Source organism: Marmota flaviventris, chromosome 8, assembly GCF_047511675.1.
Source record: "Marmota flaviventris isolate mMarFla1 chromosome 8, mMarFla1.hap1, whole genome shotgun sequence".
Classification (NCBI taxonomy): Eukaryota; Metazoa; Chordata; class Mammalia; order Rodentia; family Sciuridae; genus Marmota; species Marmota flaviventris.
The window spans coordinates 126,095,711-126,119,148 of NC_092505.1; the positions used below are offsets into that span (position 1 = coordinate 126,095,711).

At 34.0% G+C, this 23,438-nt stretch overlaps 1 protein-coding gene and 1 non-coding gene across 5 annotated transcripts in view; both read right to left on the reverse strand.

The window, feature by feature from the left end:
* The window catches only part of Ppp2r3a (protein phosphatase 2 regulatory subunit B''alpha), a 168,524-nt gene that overhangs the window by 21,755 nt on the left and 123,331 nt on the right, over positions 1 to 23,438 (reverse strand). For all 4 annotated transcript variants that reach the window (XM_027934026.3, XM_071615635.1, XM_071615636.1 and 1 more), the window contains 4 exons: positions 22,433 to 22,589; positions 20,108 to 20,156; positions 19,415 to 19,504; positions 229 to 404 (listed from right to left, as the gene is read on the reverse strand). In XM_027934026.3, coding sequence (XP_027789827.1) covers positions 229 to 404; positions 19,415 to 19,504; positions 20,108 to 20,156; positions 22,433 to 22,589 — 472 coding nt within the window. The remainder of the gene's footprint in view (positions 1 to 228; positions 405 to 19,414; positions 19,505 to 20,107; positions 20,157 to 22,432; positions 22,590 to 23,438) is intronic.
* LOC114091590 (U6 spliceosomal RNA) lies at positions 8,457 to 8,563 on the reverse strand. The gene has a single exon (XR_003582524.1). It is a non-coding gene; the product is annotated as a U6 spliceosomal RNA (small nuclear RNA).

Sequence of the window (23,438 nt, forward strand, 5' to 3'; positions counted from 1 at the left end):
AGTTTGAGACCTGCCTGGGCAACTTAGCGAGACTCTGTCTCAAAATTTAAAAAAAGGCTAGGGATGTAGCACAGTAGTAAAATAAGTGCCCTGGGTTCACTTCATAGTGCTGTGGAAAAAAAAAAAAAAAGACTCTGGAAAGTTAAAGAAGTTAGGACCTATGTAGTATTATGTGCCCCACTCTGTTAAAAAGGTAAACAGTGCCATATGCTATTTATTGGGTCTCACCATCATTGGCTGGCTTCACCAAGTCAAGCATCTGACACAGCAAATCATGGAATGGCAAAGGCTCAATGCCCATGGCTTCCATCCGTTCACACTGCTCCTCGTAGAAGTACTCCAGCTCATACATGGAGAGTATACCATCTCCATCCAGGTCCATGCAGCGGAACCAATACTCAATGCTAGGAGATAAGGACACTCATTTTAGCATGGGCCTGGTAAGCGTCCTTTATTCATCAAGATTTGTTATTGCCTGTGTTTCTTCCTAAATTAATTTACATGTGTATATACTTCAGAATTGGACATAGTTCTATAAAGTTTGTTAGGAAAAAAATGGCAGACCTTTTCCTCCCTTTATTTTCTCATCCCAGAATCAACCATTTGCCACACCTGCTTTACTTTTTACCTTCATATTTTCAGGTAACACATCTTATTTTTCCTTTTATTTCTGTTGTAAGAGCTGTCTATTGATTTTGCTCTAAAAAAGATGAGGTTATAGCTCTTTAACTACTTCATATACTTTACCTGCACACCCTTCTCAAACTTTTAATTTAAATTCATCAACACTGAGTTTATAACTTTACACTTTAATCTCTTATTTGCTTAGTCTTCCATGTACTTGACTTCTTCCCTCCTCCAAATCTCTGCCAGCTGTCTAAATCCACATTTAGTCCCATCAGGTATTTTAGCAATTGTATTTTCCCCTCCAGTACTGGAGATTAAACTCAAAGCACTCTACCACTGAGATACATCTCCAGCCCTTTTAATTTCTTTTCTTTTAATTTATTTTGAGACAGGGTCTCGCTAAGTTCCTGAAGCTGGTCTCAAACTTGGGATCCTACCGCCTCAGCCTCTTGAATCACTGGGATTACAGAAAGAGTACCACCGTACCCTGTAGCAACTGCATTTCTTGATGAAGCCTTCCTTGGTTTCTTTTGACCTTCTTTAATCTAGTCGGCTTGGTCTCTATGCTTGGTTCACAGTTTCATCCTGTTGATACCTAGTGATACCTTTCTTATATCTCACATTTCCCGCATTCTTTGTTTCTTTAGCACATTCTTCAACAGCAGGTAAATATTTTGATCTTTTTATTTTTTGAGGTGGGGTCTCATTATGTTGCCCAGACTGGCCTCAAACTCCTGGACTCAAGCAATCTCCTGCTACAGGTGTACAACACTTCACCCAGCCTAGATCTTGGATGTTGGAAAGTTCCCTTTTCCTACTCTTAGTTTGTATTTTGGCTAGTTATAGAATTAAAGATTGGTGTAGCTTTTCCTTCAGATGTTTAAAGGCACTGATGTATATAGTCTTTTGTCTGTCCAGTGTTACCCAGAAGTTTAAATCCATGTTGATATCTGATCCTTTCACTGTAACCTACAGAGGTGCCTCTGAGTCCCTGGTGGTTTGAAATATGATGGAGTGTCTTTGGATCTAACTCATCTATTTTGCTGGGTTTTTCTGAGAACCTATTCACTTTGGAAACTAGTATCTTTCAGTCTTTGGAAATTTTTATAAATCATTTTCTCTCTCCTATCACTCTTCCTTCTTCTCTGTTCTATTTTTCTACAACTTCTGTTATTCAGACCAGGCATTTGAAATGTGCCTAGTCCATTATGAAATATTCTAAGTGTAAATATACAACAGATTTTTGAATACTTAATATGAAGAAATGAATGTAAAACATCAGTAATGTATATTACATATTACAATGGTAATATTTTGAGTATACTAGAGTAAGTAAGTTGTGCAATTAAAATTAATTTTACCTACTTCTTTTTACTTTTGTGGCTAAATTTAAAAATCACATATTAATCTTTCATCGTATTTCAATTTTTATTTATACTGGACTTCTCTGACCTTGTTTTTATTTTTTGATTGCTTCATCTTTTTAAAAATTGTTCTTGGGGCTCGGGTTATGGCTCAAGTGGTAGAGCGCTCACCTAGCACACATGAGGCACTGAGTTCGATCCTCAGCACCACATAAAAATAAAATAAAGATATTGTGTCCACCTAAAACTAAAAAAAAATTAAAAAATAGTTCTTTCTGGGAGGTTTACTTAGCTTTATTTTCTAAATATTCTGATTTTTTTATTCGGCTATTATAGTTTTTTGTTTTTTTTTTCCCTTTTTCAGTACTGAGGATTGAACCCAGGGATGCTCAACCACTGAGCCATATCCCCAGCCCTTTTTTATATTTTTATTTAGAGACAGGGTCTCGTTGAGTTGCTAAATGCCTCACTAAGTTGCTGAGGCTGACTTTGAACTTGAAATCATCCTGGTTCAGCCTCCCAGACGACTGGGATTACAGTTGCGCACCACACCAGGCTCTGCTATTATAGTTTTGATTTTATAGTTCTTTTAGTGGTTCCCTGAATACTCCTATTTTATAAAAGAACCTTCTCTTATCTCTCTAAGGATGTTAATCAGTGTTTTGTTGTTGCTGAAGTTTTCTTTTCTTTGAAAGTCTGTTTCTCTGAGTTATCACCTGCATTTGTTTGGTCTCTATCTTTTGTTAAGAGGCTCTACTCAGATACCTTCTGAGCCCTTGTTTCTGCTTATTCTTAAGAGCAGATATTGAAAGCTGATTGGAAGTTTTGATCCATTGGTTTGTTGACTCTGGGATTTACTGTAAAATGATCTGGTTTGGTTCTTTCCTTGGGCATGACCTTCATGCCATTTTTTCAAACCTTCATGCCCTTATTCTTAGGCTAGTCAGATTCCTCAGAAAAGCACTTTTCAGTCTCTTGCTTGGAGGTTCGGGCAGGAAGAGAGCATTCTGTTTGTTGAGAAAGAAATGAAGACTGGGAATCTCAGCTCATTTAATCTGTTTTCAATCTAGTATCTGCTATGGTTGGGACAAAAGTGTATCCTCCAGGGTTTTTGTGTTAAAAGTCTTGGTTCCCAGTGGGATGGTTTTAAGAGACAGTGGGACATTTAAGAGGTGGTGAGTAATGGGAGGTCATTAGGTCACTAGGGTTCTGCTCTCTGAAGCAATTAAGGCAGTTCTCTAGAGAGGGTTATTATAGAAAAGCAAGACTGGCCCCTTCCTGCCTGCTCTGACTTGGTGTCTTGCCATGTGATCTCTCTCTCTCTTGTCTGAGCTGTTGTTACTGTGATCCATCCATCATGAAGTCCGTACCAGAGCTGAACTAATGGTAGTACCATGCCCTTGAACCTCCTAAACTGTGTAAAATAAAACCTCTTTCCTTTGTAAGTTACCCATCCTCAGGTATGGATGCTACATTGGCCCAACATAAAGTGGACCAATTCACAACTTCAGCTGATCAAGTGCTCCCAGGTGCCAGGTACACCCAAGTCTTGAATGTTTGGAAGTTTTGCTTAGTATATCTGCTTGTTTATTTTTCCCCTCTGCTGGCTTAGAATTTTAGCAGTCTGCCAAGTTTATCTGCTTTCCAGCTTCCAAACCTTTATTATTATCTCTTTTCCTATTTCCTTTATTTTTGTGGGTTTATTCTCCTAAAAAACCTCTTTGTAGGCATTTTAGTGGGGTTTCAAGATAGACAAAAATTGCTACATATGGTTAAGCTGGTATCTTCACTCAGAAACTATTTATGGCCACTTTGTCATATATCACTGTCCCTTTATAACTGTATCATCAATATAATCACAGAATATGAAACCAGCAGAATTAACTGGAAATAGGGAACAATATATATTTTAAAAGCCACTAATTTTATGGCAAAGTAAAACTCTAGAGGTTTTAGAACACTACTGGTTATATTCCCACTTGTAGGCATGAAACCATATTAAGAACCACCATACATTTAATGGTTTGTAAAAATTTCTTTTGGGGAGAGAAAATAATTACTGTTAATTGTTTTTCCAAGTCAGTCACACTAAGATCTGTGTGTATCTTTTCTGAGAAGGATATATTTTATATAATCTCAACAAACTGAAAATGTAATACTTGCAAAGTTCTTTTGAGAACTATATTCTAAAAATTGTGCCAACTTGATGTTTAATGTTACTATTAAAGAACAGAGGGAACATTTATGGATACAACCAACATGAGGTAACAACAGGGCCATAGTAAGGTCCAACCTTATATCTATTCTTAGAGTTATATTTAAAAAAAGGGCAGAATATTGCCTCATTTTGAAACAATTCCTGATTGTGGGGAAAAACCTTGAAGAGACATATCTTATCCACTGAGAGTTACAATAAATGTGGTAGTGTTTAGCTGTTACATCATAGTCTTTATTTTTAAAATAATGCTTTTAGTTTTAAAAGGGTAGTAAAATTTCCTTTGGTCTGTAAGAATCTCCTTTGACTGGTCTTTAAGAATCTTAAAATTCCTTATTACTTAAGAGAACCAAAAGGAAGAAAGCCAATTTTGATTTTGACAAGGACCTAACAGGACAGAAGCGAAAAGCAACTTATTTTACTAAGGAATGTAAACTGAAGTACTTTATTGCCACTTACATTTTCAATTAAGAACTAAGATAAAACAGTTTGTACAGTAATTAAAGTGAAAGCATATGCTATGTGATAGCCCCATTGAGATAAGGTTAGAATGCAGAAAGATAGATACTGCCTGAATACCTGCCAAAGGCTCATGATAGTAGCCTTTAAATATCTATATGAAGGACATGGAAGATGAAATTCCTTGTGATGCTGTGAGAATTAGAGAACATAAAGATCAGTGTTCAAAAGACAGAAGGTGATTTTGGGTACAGACCTAGAAAAATGAAACAGGCTGCCTCAGTTGGTAGTTACTTATCCCTGAAAGTTCAGAAGCAATGGCTGGTTGGATAAACACATGAAAGAAATATTCAGAGGGAATTTTCTTATTGTAAGTACGGAATACTCTCTAAAGTTTCTTGCAATACCTATCTTCAAATATTTTTCTTACCAAAGCTAATTTATCTTCTCAGAGGCTAAAAGCAGTGATTCTTCATTAGAAAAAAATTAGAAAACAGAAAAGCACACAGAAGGAAAAATTTGTTTAATTTTTGTTATATTTACCATCAATTTTCAAAGGATACACTTATCAATGACAAATTATATTTGTACAATTTTAGACATAAACAAGATTACCCCTTGTTCCTGGGCTAGATGAAACTGAGTTCTGGACTGGTGATTTCTTACCCTGATATAAACTCCTATAAGCTATTCAAGAACAAAGTTACAGGAAACTCCATTATGCTAAGGGAATAACTAAATGTGTATTCCTTCATACATTTGGTATACATATTTTAGCACATACTATATTCAAAAGCACTGGCCTAGTGCCCTCATGTATAATAAAAGTGAGTGAAATAGTTGCTAAAGATGACACCTAGAGAGATGACTAAAGCAGAAGCAGAATGTAATAAAAACTGGGGCAGGGACTGAAGAACACACCAAAATAAGGCTTGTTAAGAATCAAAGTGTGAAATATGGTATATCAAGAAATTTGTAATGTTTTGAACAACCAACAATAAAAAATTAAAAAAAAAAAAGAGTCTGTACACAAAACAATCTACCACAAAGACATTTTTCATATCTATTCCTGCTGGGACCAGATATGCAGTCTTAATACCTACCTTTGTACACAGTATCTTAACACTTTATTGAGTGTATTACTTATTTTCATGAAACTCCTTTTTCCACCTGTGTCTTTCTTTCATAGGCCAGAAAGTTGATTTCTGTCAAATGCTTCCTATTACATTTTCTTTTTTAAAAACATTTATTTTATTAACCTTTTAAAAAATATATATTTATTTTAGTTGTTGATGGACCTTTATTTATTTGTTTATATGCAGTGGTGAGAATCAAACCCAGTGCTGCTCACACATGCTAGGCAAGTGCTCTCCCACTGAGCCACAACCCCAGCCCTACATTTTCTTAAACAAGAGTTTGATTTGGTATTTCTTCAAATGATTGGAAGAATACAATGAAATTATATGGCTTGGGAGATTTCTTTTTTCTGAATGGTTTAATATAAATATATTTAAAAGATATGAGTCTATTTACATTATGTATTTCTTCTTGGGCAAGTATTACTAATTAGTGACTTTCAAGAAAATTTAAGTCAACATATTTATGTGTTTGTGTTGACTGTTGTATTCATCGATTATCTTTTAAAACATCCTAATTCCTCTTCAGTAACCCTTTTTGATTCATGAATTATTTATAAGTATTTTTTCAGTTTCCAAGTGTGTAGAGATTTTCTAATTTTGTTTTCTTTTTATTTTATGGTCCTGGAGATTGAACCTAGGGTTGCTCTATCACTGAGATATATTTCCAGCCCTTTTCATTTTATTTTGAGACAGAGTCCCACTAAGTTGCCAAGGCTGGCCTCAAACCTGTGATCCTCCTGCTTCAACCTGCTGAGTTGCTGGGATTATATAAGCATATGCCACTGTACCTGGATCATTTACTTTTCTCTTACTGATTTCTATATTAATTCCATTTTGGTCAGAGAATATACTCTCTTTTATTTCAATCCTTTTTTAAAAAAAATGTACTGAAATATATTTCACATCATACTTTCATTTAAAAAATATAATTCAATGTTTTTTAGTATACAGAGTTGTATAACTGTCACCACAGTTAATTTTGGGACCCTCTCCATCATCTCCAAAACAAATTCCATACCCACTAGCACTCATTTCTCATTTCCTCACAGGCCCCCGGTGGACTAGGCAATCACTAGTCTACTTTCTGTATCTACTTATTTGCCTGTTTTGGACAACTCATATATAGTCATTCATTGCTTAACAAAAGGAAACATTCTGAGGAATGTTGTTAGGCAGTTTCACTGTTCTATTAACATCAAAGCATGTACTTATATAAACTAAGATGGCTATGTTATCACTAGGTGATAGTCACATGTGGTGGCCTGTTGTTGACTAAAACATTATTGTGGCACATAACTGTAAATGAATTCATATAGTAAGTGGTGTTTTGTGTTTGCCATCTTTTTTAAAATTTATTTTTTATTTTTTTTAGTTGTAATTGGACACAATATCTTTATTTTATTTATTTATTTTATGTGGTGCTGAGGATTGAACCCAGTGCCTCGCCGCACGTGCTTGGTGAACAATCTACTGCTGAGCCACAGCCCTAGCCCCGCCATCTTTTTTTTTTCCACATAAATGTTTTCAAGATTCAACCATGTGTATTATGTACTTCATTTCTTTTTTTTTAAATTTTTTTAGTTATAGATGGGCACAATATCTTTATTTTATTTATTTTTATGTGGTACTGAGGATTGAACCCAGTACCTCACGCATGCAAGGCAAGCACTCTACCACCGAGCTACAAATCCAACCCTTTCATTTCTTTTTTTTACTACTAAATAATATTTGATTTTATAGGTATACCACATTTGTTTACCCACCAAATGATGGACATTTGGGTTGTTCCTACTCTTTGGCTGTTAGATATAACGCTGCTACAGATTTTTGTGTGGATATGTCTTCATTTCTCTTGGGTATATACCTCTGAGTGGAATTAACTGAATCATAAGGTAAGTAACTCTAAGTTACTGTCTGAAGAACTGTCAGACTGTTTTCCAAGTGGCTTTGCCATTTTACATTCCTACCAGTAGTTTATAAAGTTCTGATTTCTCTTCATCCTCACCAACACTTGTTATTATCTGACTATATGATTACAGCTTTGCTAGTGGGTGTGAAGTGGTATATTGTGGTTTTTACTTTTTGTAGTACTACGTACAGAATCCAAGGCCTTATGCATGCTGGGCAACTGCTTACCACCAAACTACATCCGCAGCCTTATCTTGTGGTTTTAATGTGCTTTTCCCTAATGATTCATGATGTGAAATATCTTTTCACGTGCTTATTCACCCATCTTCGCCTGAGAAATGCCTATTTAGATTTTTTTGTTCTTTTTAAAAACTGGGTGTATTTTTATTGCTGAGTTGCGTTATTTATATATTCTAGATACAAGTTCTTTATCAGAGATATCATCTGCAGATATCCTCTCCTAGGTTGTAAGTTGTCTTTTTTTAAAAAAAATTTTTAATTATACATGGGCACGATATCTTTATATTGCTTATTTATTTTTATATGGTGCTGAGGATTGAACCCAGTGCCTCACATGTGTGAGGTAAGCACTCTGCCACTGAGCCACAACCCTAGCCCTCATTTTCTTGATGATGTCTTAGGAAGCACAAAAGCTTTGAATTTTGATGAAATCCCATTAATCCATTTTTTTTTTTTTTTAGAATCCAAAGCCTCTTTATGAACAGTAAGATTCGAGGTTAGTTTAAAAATATGGAACACTTCACGAATTTGTATGTCATCCTTGCGCAGAGGCCATGCTAATCTTCTCTGTATCGTTCCAATTCTAGTATATATACTGCCGAAGTAAGCACCCATTAATCCATTTTTTTTCTGTGTTGCTTGTGTTTGTGGTGTCATAGAAAAGTAACTGTGCCTAACCAAGGGCATAAAAATTTACTTGTATATTCTTCTCAAAGTTTTGTAGTTTTAGCTCTTATGTTATGGCCTGTGATCTGTTTGACTTTTAATTTTGTGTATAAGGTAAGACTGGGGTACAAATTTATTCTTTTGCTTATGATATCCAGTTGCCCCAATGCCATTTGTTGAAAACACTGTTCTTTCCAATTGGATTTTCTTGGCATCCTTGTAGAGAGTCCATTAGCCATAAATATATTTCTGGAGTCTCATTTCTATTTTTTTATATGTTCATCCTTAAACAAGTTCTATAGTCTTATTTACTTTAGCTTTGTGGTATGTTTTAAAAACAGGAAGTATGAGTCCTATATCTCTTTTATTTTTCTTCATGATTGTTTGGTATCTCTGATTGCTTTGTATTTCCTTATGGATTCTAGATTTAGCTTTTCCATTTCTAGAAAAATAGTAACAACAAAAACCTAAAAAGCAAATAACTGGAATTTTGTTAGTAATTGCTTTGAATCTACAGGTCAGTTTGGAGAGTATTGCTATCTTAACAATTTTACTTGTTTTCTGTGGCTGTAACAAAATATTTGAGGCTGGGTAACATATAAAAAAGGAGGTTTATTTAGCTCATAGTTTTGGAGGCTAAAAGTCCAGGCTGGGTGGTCCCTTTGTTTTGGCCTGGTGAAGGTCCTGTTGACTGTGTCGTATCATGGTAGATGGCATTATGGTGGGATTATGTGCAAAAGAGAGAGAACACATGTCAAGACAGGAAAGAAAAGCAGAGAGGAGCTACCCTTATTCTTTTTATAACAACTCGCTCTCAGGAGAATGAACTCACTTTGCAAGACTAGCATTAATTCCTCAAAGGGCAGCGCCCAAAGATCTTATTACCTTGCACTAAGACCCACTTCTTAAAGTTTGCACCCTCTCCTAATTCCACTCCATTGCCATACGGGAACTGAGCTTCTAACACGAGAAACTTTGGGGAACAACTATATCTAGACAATGATATTAAGCCTTCTGAATCATGAACATGGGATGTTTTCATTTCATGTGTATTTCAATGTTTTATAATTTCCAGAATATAATTTTTATATTTCCTTTGTTAAATTTATTCCTAGATATTTTATTGCTATTATAAGTGGAATTTTCTTTCTTTTCTTTGGTACTGGGGATTGAACCCAGGAGCTCTTTACCACTGAACTACATTCCCAGTCCTTATTTTTTATTTTGAGACAGGATCTCCCTAAATTGCTGAAAGTGTCACTAAAATGCTCAGGCTAACCTTGAACTTGCAATTCTCCTGCCTCACCCTCCATCCAGAGTTACTGAGATTATAGGTGTTCATCACTGAGCCCAGTTTATGAGTGGAATTATTTTCTTAATTTCACATTGGACTTTTCATCATTAGTGCATAGAAACAAAATAGATTTAAACATTGATCTTGTACCCTGCAACCTTATTTAATCTTTATTAAGTTCAAACAGTTTTTTTCAAATTGTTTTTTAGTTATATATGGACACAATATCTTTGCTTTATGTATGTATGTATGTATGTATGTATGTATGTGATGCTGAAGATTGAACCTAGTGCCTCACACATGCGAGGCAAGCGCTCCACCACTGAGCTATCCGAAGCCCCCAGTTTTTTAAAATTGAGTTCTCCCATGCATGGTGGCACATGTCTGTAATCCCTGCAGCTTAAGAGGCAAGACGATGGAGAGTTCAAAGCTAGCCTCGGCAAAATTGAAGCAACTCAGTGAGACCCTGTCTCTAAATAAAATACACAATAGGGCTAGGGATGTGCCTCAGTGATCCAGTGCCCTGAATTCATTCCTGGGTATCCAAAAACAAAAACAAAACAAAACAAAACAAAACAAACAAAAAAAAAAACCACACACACACACACACACACCAAAAATTGAGTTCTTAAAGTTTCCTATATATAATGTCATATTCAAATAAATAGCCTTACTTCTTCCTTTCTAATTTGGATGTTATTTTATTCATATATATGTATATGAATACATACACACATACATGCACATACATACATCACACACACACACATATTCTTTTTTTTTTTTTTAAAAATTCTAATAGCCATGACTAGAACCTCCAATACAGTGCTAGATAGAAATGGTGATGGCAGGGGCTGGGGCTGGGGCTCAGTGGTAGAGTGCTTGCCTAGCATGTGTGAGGCACTGGCTTTGATTCTCAGCAGCACATATAAATAAACAAATAAAATGAGGGTCCATACATCTAAAAAAAATAAAAAAAAAAGAAATGTGATGGCAGGGGCTGGGACTATAGCTCATGGTAGAGCACTTGCCTAGCACGTGTGAAGCAATGAGTTCAATCCTTAGTGCCACATAAAAATAAATAAATAAAATAAAAGTATTATGTCCATGTACAACTAAAAATATTAAAAAAAAGAAATCGTGATGGCAGACATTCTTATTTTTAATTTTATTTTTTATTTCTCTTAGGGAGACAGCATTCAATCTTTCACCTTAACTAGTTGTTAGCTATGGATTTTTCATAGATATTCTTCATCAGATTGAGGAAATTTCCTTCTAAATTTGTTGACTGTTTTTTTTTTGGGGGGGAGTGTGGGGGGCAGTACCCGGGATTGAACTCAGAGGCACTCAACCACTGAGCCACATCCCCAGCCCTATGTTGTATTTTATGTAGAGACATAGAGATAAGATAGGGTCTCACTGAGTTGCTTAGCACCTTGCTTTTGCTGAGACTGGCTTTGAACTTGTGATCCTCCTATCTCAGCTCCTTGAGCTACTGGGATTACATGTGTGCACCACCAAACCTGGCCTTATTGAATGTTTTTTATCATGAAGCAGTAGTGGATCTTTTTTCAGACTACTTTCTGGGACAATTATGTAATTTTCATCTTTGCTCTATTTCTTTAAATTCTTATTATACATGACAGGAGCATGTATTTTGACACATTATACATATATGGAGTATAACTTCTCATTCTTCTGGTTATACATGATGTAGAATTACACTGGTCATGTTATCATATATGCACATAGGACAGTAATGTCTGATTCATTCCACTATATTTCTTATTCCCATTCCCCCTCCCTTTCCCTTCATTCCCCTCTAATACAAAATACTTCTTTTCTTCCTTACCTGCCCCCATTATGAGTTAGCATCTGAATATCAGAACATTCTGCCTTTAGTTTTGGGGGATTGGCTTATTTCATTTAGAATGATAGTCTCTAGTTCCATCCATTTACTGGCAAATGCCATAATTTCATTCTTCTTTATGGATGAGTAATATTCCATTGTGTGTGTGTGTGTGTGTGTGTATACACACACACACACACACACATTTTCTTTATCCATTCATATATTGAAGCATACTTGCAATGGTTCCATATTTTGGCTATTGTGAATTGAACTGCTATAAACATTGATGTGGCTGCATCATTGTAGTATGTTGATTTTAAGTCCACTGGGTATATACTGAGGAGGGGGATAACTGGGTCAAATGGTGGTTCCATTCCAAGTTTTCTAAGGAATCTCCATATTGCTTTCCAGAGGGGTTGCACCAATTTGCAGTCCTAACAGCAATGTACAAGTGTACCTTTTCCTCCACATCCTTACTAACATTTATTGTTACTTGTATTCTTGATAATTGCCATTCTGACTGGAGTGAGATGAAATTGCAGTTTAGTTTTAATTTGCATTTCTTCAACTACTAGAGATGTTGAACATTTTTTTCATATATTTGTTCACCAGTTGGGTTTCTTCTTCTGTGAAGTGCCTATTCAGTTCCTTTGCCCATTTATTGACTGGGTTATTTTTATGTATTTATTTTTTATTGTGTTGAGTTTTTTGAGTTCTTTGTTTATTTGGGAGATTAATGCTCTATCTGATGTGCAGATGGCAAAGATTTATCTCCCATTCTGTAGGCTCTTTATGTATGTTCTTGATGTTTCCTTTGCTGTGAAGAAGGTTTTTAGTTTGATACCATCCCATTTATTGATTCTTGATTTTACTTTTTGTGCTTTAGGAGCCTTGTTGAGGAATTCAGTTCCTAAGCTGACATGATGGAGAGTTGGGCCTACATTTTCTAGTAGGCACAGGGTCTCTGGTCTAATGCCTAGGTCATTGATCTACTTTGAGTTGAGTTTTGTGCAGGAGAGATGGGGTTTAATTTCACTTGGCTACATATGGATTTTTGGTATGTTTATGGTACCTTTGTCTTGTGTTTTTGTAGGTTTGTCTCTGTGACTTTTGTTCTGTACCATTGGCTTCATGTCTGTTTTGGTGCCAATACCATGCCATTTTTCTTACTATAGCTCTGTAGAATAATTTACAGTCTGGTATTGTGATACCTCCTGCTTCACTTTTCTCACTAAGGATTGCTTTGGCTATTCTGGGTCTCTTGTTTTTCCAAATAAATTTCATGACAACTTTTTCTATTTCTATGAAGAACATCATTGGAATTTTAATGGAAATTGCATTGAATTAAATCTGTATAGTGCTTTTGGTAGGATGGCCATTTAAAAAAAATTTTTTTAGTTGTAGATGGATACAATAATTTTATTTGTCTTTATGTGGTGCTGAGGCTCAAACCTAGAGCCTCACACATGCCAGGTGAGTTCTCTACCACTGAACCACAACCCAGCCCAGGATGGCCATTTTGACAAAATTCTGCCTGTCCAAGAACATGGGAGATATTTCCATCTTCTAAGGTCTTCTTCAATTTCTTTCTTGTTCTGTAGTTTTCATTATAGAGGTCTTTCACCTCTTTTGTTAGAATAAGTCCTGAATTTTTTTTTTTGAGGCTACTGTGAATGGGATAGTTTTCCTAATTTCTCTTTCAGTTGATTCATCACTGATGTATAGGAACACATTTGATTTATGGGTGTTAATTTTATATCCTGCTACTTTGCTGAATTTATTTATGAGTTCTGGAAGTTTTCTGGTGGAGTTTTTGGGTCTTCTAAATACAGAATCATGTCACTGGCAAACAGGGATGGTTTGAGTTCTTCTTTTCCTATTTGTATTCCTTTCTTTCTTCTAACTACTTTGGCTAGAATTTCTAGGACTATGTTGAATAGAAGTGATGAATGAGGACATCCTGTCTTGTTCCCGTTTTTAGAGGGAATATTTTTCATTTTTCTCCATTTAGAATAATGTTGTCCTTGGGTTTAGCATATATAGCTTTTACAATGTTGAGATATATTCCTACTATCCCTAGTTTTTCTAGTGTTTTGAACATGAAGGGGTGCTATATTTTATCAAATGCTTTTCTGCATCTATTAAATCATATGATTCTTGTCTTTAAGTCTGTTGATGTGATGAATTATGTTTATTGATTTCCATATGTTGAACCAACTTTGCATCCCTGGAATGAACCCCACTTGATTGTAGTGCACTATCTTTTCAGTATGTTTTTTGTATACGATTTGCCAGAATTCTATTGAGAATTTTTGCATCTATGTTTATCAGGGATATTGGTCTGAAGTTTTCTTTCTTGAAGTGTCTTTGTCTTATTTTGGTATCAGGGTGATACTAGCTTCATAGAATGAATTTGAAAGTGTTCTCTCCTTTTCTATTTCATGGAATAATTTGAGGAGTATTGGTGTTAATTCTTCTTTGAAGGACTGGTAGAACTCAACTGAGAATCCATCTGGTCCTGGGCTTTTCTTAGTTAGTAGGCTTCTGATGGCATCTTCTATTTCACTGCTTGAAATTGATCTGTTTAAATTGTGTGTGTCCTGATTCATCTTTCGCTCTGTTAATATGGTATATAACATTTATTTTTTAGATGCTAAACCAACCTTGCATTTGTGGGATAATTCTCATGTAGTCATGACATAATCTTTTTTATATGTTGTTGGATTTAGTTTCCTTGTATTTTGTTGAGTAAAACTGACTTGATAGAATGAGTGTCAAAGTTCTTTTATCTTCTATTTCTAGCTTATAAAGAATTGCCATTAAATCTTTCTTAAATGTTAGGTAATATTCTCCAGTGAAGCCCTCTCAGTCTGGGTTTGTTTTTCTAATTCAGATATTTTCTTTCTTTTTGAGCCTGTTTAGTACTTTGTGTTTCTCCAGGAATTTGCTCATTTTCTTTATATTGTTAGCATAAAGATGTTCATTCATAGTCTTCCCTTATAATCCTTTTAATTTCTATAACATTCTGTAATGTTGGCAATGACATTGTTTCATTTCCAATTTTAATACTCTATTCCTTTTTCCCCTTGATGAGTATAGCTAGAGGCTTATCAATGTTACTGACCTTTCCAAAGAATTAACTTTTGCTTTTGTTGATTTTCTCTATTTCATTTATCCATTTTAATTTTTACTCTTCTTTGTGTTTGCTCTGCTAATTTGCCCCCCACCACCCCACCCCGTCTTAAGGTGAAAGGTTAGATTACTGATTTGAGATCTTTTTTCTTTTCTTTCTTTCTTTTTTTAAATTTTTTTTTCAGTTGTAGATGAACACAATATCTTTACTTGTTTGTTTTTATGTAGTGCTAAGGATTGAACCCAGGGCCTCACACAGGTGAGGCAAGTGCTCTACCATGGATCTATAACCCCAGTCCTTGCTTCTTTTTTAATATATGCATTTAAAACTATAAATTTCCCTTAGCATTGCTTTCAATACCTCCCATAAGTTATGGTACACTGCATTTTCATTTTTTATCATCTCAAGTTTTGGTATGTTGTGTTTTAATCCATTCTTTTCAAAGTATCTTCTAATATCTTTTATGTATTTTTTTTGACTCATTGGTAATTTAAACAGTTTATGTCCTTAGGTTTGTGAATCCATAAGCTTCCTTCTGTTACTAATTTTAACTTTATTTCATTGTATGATTTCACTTTTTAAAATATTTATTGAGGCCTACCATATGTCCCATCTTGGAGACTGTTCTATGTGTACTTCAGAAGAATATGAATTCTTCTGTTCTTGGGTGGAGTGTTGTATTACTGCATGTTAGATTGAGGAGGTTATAGTATTTATAATGTTGTTCACAACTGCTGTTTTTTTGTTGATCTTTGTGGCTTGCCAATCCATCATTCAAAATGGGGCACTGAGGTCTCCAACTATTATTGTTTAATTGTTTATTTCTTCCTGCAATTCTGTTAGTTTTTGCTTCCTGTATTTTGGGGCTGTGTTGTTAGGTACAAATATATTTATAATCACAATGTCTTCCTGTTGGATTGACTCTTTTGTCACAGAAGAATGTCCTTCTTTGTCTTTAAGAATAGTTTTTGTATTACAGTCTAATTTCTTTCCCTCAGTATAACCACATGAACTTTCTTACCACTACTGTCTGCATGACTTTTCCCTTTTGTACCTTTAAATCTATTTTTATAATTATATCCAGCCTGATAATCTCTGCATTTTGATGGATTTTTTATTCAGTAACCTTTAATGTTATTGATATATTGGATTTATACCTGTTGCTTTACTTTTTGTTTTTTATATCTCAGAGTTTTCCCTTTGTGCTTTTTTAAAAATTCATTTTACATTTAAATATTTTCTTTTCTTTCTTTTTAAATTTTGTACTGGGGATTGAACCTAGGGGAGCTTTACTGCTAAGCTACATTTCTCAACCCTTTTTATTTTAGTTTTAATTTTGAGTCAGGGTTTCACTAAGTTCCTTAGGAGCTTGCTAAGTTGCTGAAGCTGGCCTTGAACTTGTGATCCTCCCGCCTCAGCCTCCTTAGCTGCTGAGATTCAGACATGCATCACTGAGCCTGGCACATTAATATATTTTCTAACATTTTAATCCTTTTTTTTTCACTATTCATTTTCTAATTGTTTTCCTACTGGCTTCTCTAGGATTTATCATATACATTGTATGTGTATGTTGCTGGGGATCAAACCCAGGACGTCATTGCAGCCTGGTAAGCACTCTTCCATTGAGCCACATCCCCAGCCCTATCATTTACATCTTAACTTATCAGAATGTTCTTCAGTTTTATACTATTTAATTCCAGTAATACATTAAACTGTTACTCATATATCCCCCTTTCCTTTTCCTCCTCTTTGTGCTATTATTGTTACAATATTACAGCTACATATATTACAAATTCTTTGTTTTAATTACTAGTTTCTATAATTTATGTTCTTTAAAGAAGCTGAGAGAAGAAAGGACAGCAAGCATGTATTCAAACAATTTGTTATATTAACTCTTAACTACTATTTCTGATTCTCTTAATTTGTTTCTGTGACATGAAAGGAGTTCCAGAAAGAGGAAAAGATGGATGGGAAATATCTGAGGAAAGCTTTTCCACAATTAAGGAAAAATGAAACATGAAGATTTAAATATTGAAATTGAGAGGGGTAACAGAACACCAAAAAAAAAAAAAAAAAAAAAAAATGCAGAGTCTTCAAATCTTTGGAAATTTAGATAATCTAACTGAAACAATACCAACCATTCAAAATAATGTATTAATGACAAATATGTATACACACACACACACACACATACATATATATATGATGGAAATATAATGTATGTGAAAAATGTGTTCCCAAACTAGGTATTGCATGCTGCCATTTATCATAACATATCATGTGAAGTAGGGAAAAAGAGAAGGAGGAAGAGGAAGTGAGGTGAAGCAAAGGGAAGATAAGCAGGAGATGGCTGGAAGGAAGAGGGGGAGTAGAACAATATAGACCAAACTGTTAATTATAGGTCATAAAATTATGAATAAATTTTATGATAAGGTTTTAGATTACATATATTTTATAATTTGCAATAAGTTATACTTGTGATAAAATAATACACTTAAAAAATTGGGGCTGGGGTTTTAGCTCAGTGGAAGAGCACATGCCTAGCATGTGTGAGGCATCAGATTCGATTCTTAGCACCACATATAAATAAATAAAATAAAGGTCTATTGACAACTAAAAAATATTTTAAAAAATCCAGCAGAAATGAGCAAAACATACAAAAAAGGCAAGTCATCTACAACAAAATTAAAATGGCCCAGAAATATACACAGTTATGTACTGCCCAATGATGTTTTGGTCAGTGATAGACCACATATACGATGGCTGTCATATAAGATAATAGAGATGAAAAATTCCTATTACCTAGTGATGTCATAGCTGTCATTGTACTACAATGCATTGCTCATGTGTTTGTTGTGTTGCTGGTGTAAACATACCTAATGCATTGCCAATTATAGAAAAGTATAGCACATACAATACATAAGACCTTATAATACACAACTATGTTACTGGTTTATATATTTACTATACTACCATTTTTGTCATTATGGTGTACTACTTTATCAAGTTTCTTGACTGCATCAAGAGGCCATGTTGATATTGACTATACCACCCAGGTTTGTGAAAGTACACACTATTGTTCATACAACTACAAAATCACCTAATAATGCATTTCCTAGAACACGTATCCCCAATGTTAAGTAACATGTAATTGTATATACCCAACCTCCCTAGAAATCAAAGAAATACAAATTATGATGATACTGCATTTTTAACTGATCAAATTGGAAAATAGTTTTCATAGGAAGATGCTTAGTGTTAGTAAGGATCCTAGGAAATAGGTTGATAAATGTATGAACATACCAACTTTTCTTCTTAAAAAATTTCTACCCCTTTTAAACTAGCAATTCCTTTTCTGGGAATTTATTCTATAGAAAAATAGTGGATACTCCAACTCTTCAGCTGTAATGAATATTAGAGGACATTTTAGAGAATATTCCATGAAAAATTTGGATTTATATTAATTAAGATTTAATCCAATGGCATGTGCCTAGGCTGAGACAGGAGGATTGCTTGAGCCTAGGAGATGGTAGCCCTAGGCAACACAGCAATACCCCATTTGAGAAAGAAAGAAAATGATTTAATACACTGAAAATAGTCTAAAATGGCAAATAACACGTAAAAGAATATACGAAAAGATCACATAATATAGATGTTTTTTGGATATTAGAAGTATTAGTATTAAATTTGCTTTTCTTTTGCTCCTCAATGTTTTCTAAATTATCTAGAAAAGACAATAAATTACTATATTTGAAGTAGAAAACAGTTTTTTAAAAATAAAACATATTACCCTAAGATATGGAAGCTATTTTTATTTTTCAATGATTTATAAACATATATCCAATATTTACATAACTTTTTGAGCTAATGTGGAAATAGCTGAGTCAGTTACACTTACCACAGCATCAAAGATTTCATTCTCTGCCCCCCTTGATAAGGAGCACAAATTATGTACAGAGCATTGTGTTACACAAGATAGGGATTATATATAAAAGCCAGGGACCTGTATTTCTGACTTAAATAAGAGGCACAGTAACGGGGAGAAAAAGACTTATAAATTCACAACTACAAATCAATGGTTGAAAGTGTCAAGGAAAGGAAGAGGTGATTCCAACTGGGAGAATGAGGGCATGGTTTTATATACTAGTCAGCCACAATTTGCTTTTCTTTCCTTCTCCAATTTACCACTGAACGATTAAGATCATAAAAGAACTAAAATTCAAAGTATCTACTCCCATATTCCATATAAATGCTTACTAATGTTACTGATCCCTCCAGACCAGCTTATGTGCCACTTCACCATTGTTTCTGTAGGTTAACAGTATTTCTCATGATATGCTGTGGCCAAGAATTCTGTCTGTCTCCTTCCCTAAACTGAGAGCTCTGATAGGGCAGAGATTAAGTTTAACCCATTTTAGCATCCTCAGGTAGAATCAGCTTCCACAGATATCTGTCATGACCTTTAAAGCTTTGTGCATGTGTTTAACATCTAAGAAAATAAAATGTAAAAGTCATACCTGGTAGGATTCCTCTTGTCTTCCTCAGAGATCAAAAACCAAACAAAATCTGCGTAGCTCATCCTTCCCTCTTTCTGTACTGTTTTTCCTCTGAAGAAAAATGCAAGACGTAAAATTTTCTGAGCAATTAAGGAATAAAATAGCATCCTTCCTTAGAGAGGAAGGATTCTACTTTTTGAAAAAGTAGAATGCTGGGTACCTCATAAACAGCACATTTTGTGGCCTAACTTCTTTTTTAAAGGCCTCCAGGGTGAAACCAGAAGATATTTACAAATATGAAGAAAAGAAAATATGGTTTCTAATATAAATACAAATAATGGTATCAAATATTGTTACCTGTATTTAGGTATAAGACTAATTCTTTTTTTAAAATATATTTATATATTTTAGTTGTCAATAGATTTTTAAAATTTTATTCATTTATTTATTTATATGTGGTGCTGAGGATCGAACCCAGGGCCTCACACATGCCAGGCAAGTGCTCTACCACTGAGCCATTACTCCAGCCCAAGACTAATTCTTATGTTAAAGAGAATTACTGTCTTACATTAAACCATGATTGTGGGTTTTTTTTTTTAGGATATTATTTGACCCAATAGTGCTGCCAAATTATACAAGAAGCCTTTCTAATATGAGATTATTACATTATTACTGATAGTTATGTTTTAATTCAGATTTTGAACTTTTTCTCACCTTGTTACTGCCCCAGAAAATATCCTTTCAATAATTCTGTTTGATGATGCTAAATGTAAATAACAAATTACAAAGATAGTTAGAAATATACTTCATGTAAGCAATACTTCTGGTAAATTTATTTTCATTTGCTACAAGCTAAACCATAACAATCTTCTATGACAAGAGTATGAGTAAATCTTTCTTATATATATGCTTTTTTCCCGTAATTTTAAAAAAGAACAAGGAAATGAATGTGCTTGACATTTGCAAAGTATTTATGTAGTTGAGCTTATATGTATAAAATTTATATTGATTTTTGTTATCCATAAGACAAAATTTCCTCTAAAACAAGACAAACTTTATCTCAGCATTAATTCAAGGGGGAACTGATTTTTACAGCTCCTAAAAAAAGGTCAAATGAAAGCAAGTAAAACAATGGAGAATTCTTTTAAGCAGAGTTTTAGAAAAGAAACTAAAACATATCATGAACATACTTTCTTATATTCCCACTCTATGAAAGTCCAGGATATAACAAAATTTTTAGAAATTCTATCTGTAAGTCTTATTTATATAGATAATTATATCTTAAGATGATATATTGCTTTTTGATAACTGATGCTAAAAAATCTATAGCAGTATACCTCACTGTGATTCAAACAGCTAAAGGCATTAATTTAAATTAAAAAAAAAAAAAAGGAGATCTTAGGTCTCAGACCTGCTCTTTTAACAAGTACCCCAGGCAATGGCATACACACTAGAATTTCAGGACCCATGATGAGGTTAATAGGGAGTTAGCAGCTATTGACATCTAGTTTTTCCTGCATGCTGTTAGATATAGTCAACATAAAGGTACATCAGTCTAGTAGAAGAAAACTTTGAATGTGTGTGCCAGGAGAGTCATACCTGGCCACACAAAAAGCTTACATAAAGACCCTCTATACTTTATTGAGCACTATCGTATGGGGTTAATAATTTGTACTAGATAGAAAAGAGGTATATAGGGAAAGCAAGGATATTTAATTCCAAAGCTATGATTTTTCTTAAGTCTTTTTTAGCTTTGGAAGCAATGATTCCATTTCCTAACCCTGAAGATCATATTATTCCATACTATCCCATTAAGCACAGTTGCTGAGTGAAGAATTATTTACAGTTTAGAGGTCTCTGCATTTATTCAGAACTAGATGCCTGCTTTTCTGGACTTTTTCCCATTCAAATGAATCTAGTGAGTTGCTATTATGAGAGGATTTTTGAGAACTTGAAAATTACATTTATAGCAACCAGAAAGGGAGCTTTAGAGTCCATAGGGTTGTGCATGATTTTTTGAGGCTGGCTCATGTATGGATGATCTGTTATGGGTAATAGAAAGGTACAGGGCTAATAGGGCTGATCATATACCTCTATGAATATATTCATCTTTATGGTATATTTTAGTGACAAAAATGTTATGACTACTTGATGATGGGAGGTAACAGTACTAATGTATTTGTTTATCAAATAAGTTACACGAAGTTATTTCCACTTTATGTCTGTTTGGCACCTGAGGAGAACTGCCATAAACCATTAGTCACAGATACACCAAATAACAAACAATATTCAATACATTTATTTAAGATCTATACTCTGTTACATCTAAAAAGACTGAGAAAATATTTAAGGACAGAACAGGAATAATCTTATGACAGAAGAATGAATCATTGTATGTTGGTGCTTAGTTAAGAATATTCAATCAGTAGGCAATAGGTTCTAAGTTTGCAGTGAGCAAAAATGAAGAAAAAAGCATAATATTGTCTGACATGTAATTTTTTCTTTTCTTACAAAATCACACAAAATTCATCTTCAGAGGAAAATATCTTTCTGGAATTAAATTGAAAAAGTAAAATTTTATAAGAGTCCTTGAAAATAAAACTTGATAAGGTAGAGACATTATTTTCATTCTTGGCCTTTTATAGAAATATTGTTAAATGAAAAAGTTTATAAAAAGTGTATATATATATGTGTGTATATATATATATATATATATATATATACTCTTTCATATAGATTTACAGAGGTGTGAATTTTATTCAATTCATCATCATAAAGATGCACATCACTACAAAGTCTTGCCACTTTGTTTGTTTTGTTTACTTACCTTTAAGCCCCTTATAAATCTGGCCTCTAAATTAAAAACAAAACAAAACAAAACAACTTTCCACAAAAGAATTCTTGGCTCTGTAAAGAAATCCGGTTAGCCACAGAATTTAAGAAATAGAAATTTCTCATAACGAGTGGGAATAATTTACATAACTTTTCAAAATAACATTTTCAAAATGTTTAAGTCTTAGCCTCTGCAGAATTACTCACCCTGGTCATTATATCGAGACAGATCGGCCTGGCTGATGAACAGGTCATGATCACTATCTAGCTCCCAGAATTTACAATATATAACATAGAAATGTTCATAGGAGAAGTAATCTGTGATTTGATTTATATCTTCCTCTTCTTCTAAAAGGGCTAGAGTCTGAAAATAGTATGAATAGAAGATTAATTTTAAAATTATGAAAAACAAGCTTAGGCATTGTAGTCTAGCAAGTTTCTGTTTTAAATTGAATTTAAAATTTTGTCTTTTGTACTAAACCAGGTACTTTTTTTTAATAGGTAACCTGCTACTACCTTTAATCAACTGATTCATCTACAAGCATTTATTGAGCTCTGTGGTATACTTATCAGCAAAAGGCTAAATGATGTGGAGGATACAAAAGCAAGGAGAGGGAAGGATCATCACTAAGAGGGCTGTAACTTCTCAAAGGTCCCCAGACTGGTAGGCACAGAACAATCAGACGATAGACTTAAAATGCATGGCCATAAACTAACACTGCTCTTAACTTTTCAAAGTTATGTGAGCAATATTAAGAAGCTTGGGAATCACATACAGCGTTTATTTGTAATGAAATCAAGGATACTATAAGATTAGTTATGCACACAATTGTGGTAACATATGGTGGTGGCCTTGCATAGAAGGCATAGTGGGTGGAGCTGCAGGATCCTGAGCTAGAAGAAAACTGAGTTTCTTGACTCACTATGTATCCCTAAGGAAAACATCACAAGTAAAGATTATAAACACACAATTCTATAGTGAGCCAAATTAAATGAGTAGATAAATGAACAATTTCAGAAATGGAATATTCAAAAAGAAACCTTAAGGAAACAATGAATAGAACAAAAGTCAGTTGGCAGAAATAAGGTCAGATATGTCAATAATCACAATAAAGATAGATGAGCTTAATCTCCCTACTGAAAGACTTTAAAATTTTTTTTATTTGTTTTAATTAGTTATACATGACAGTAGAATGAATTTATGCACTTTGAT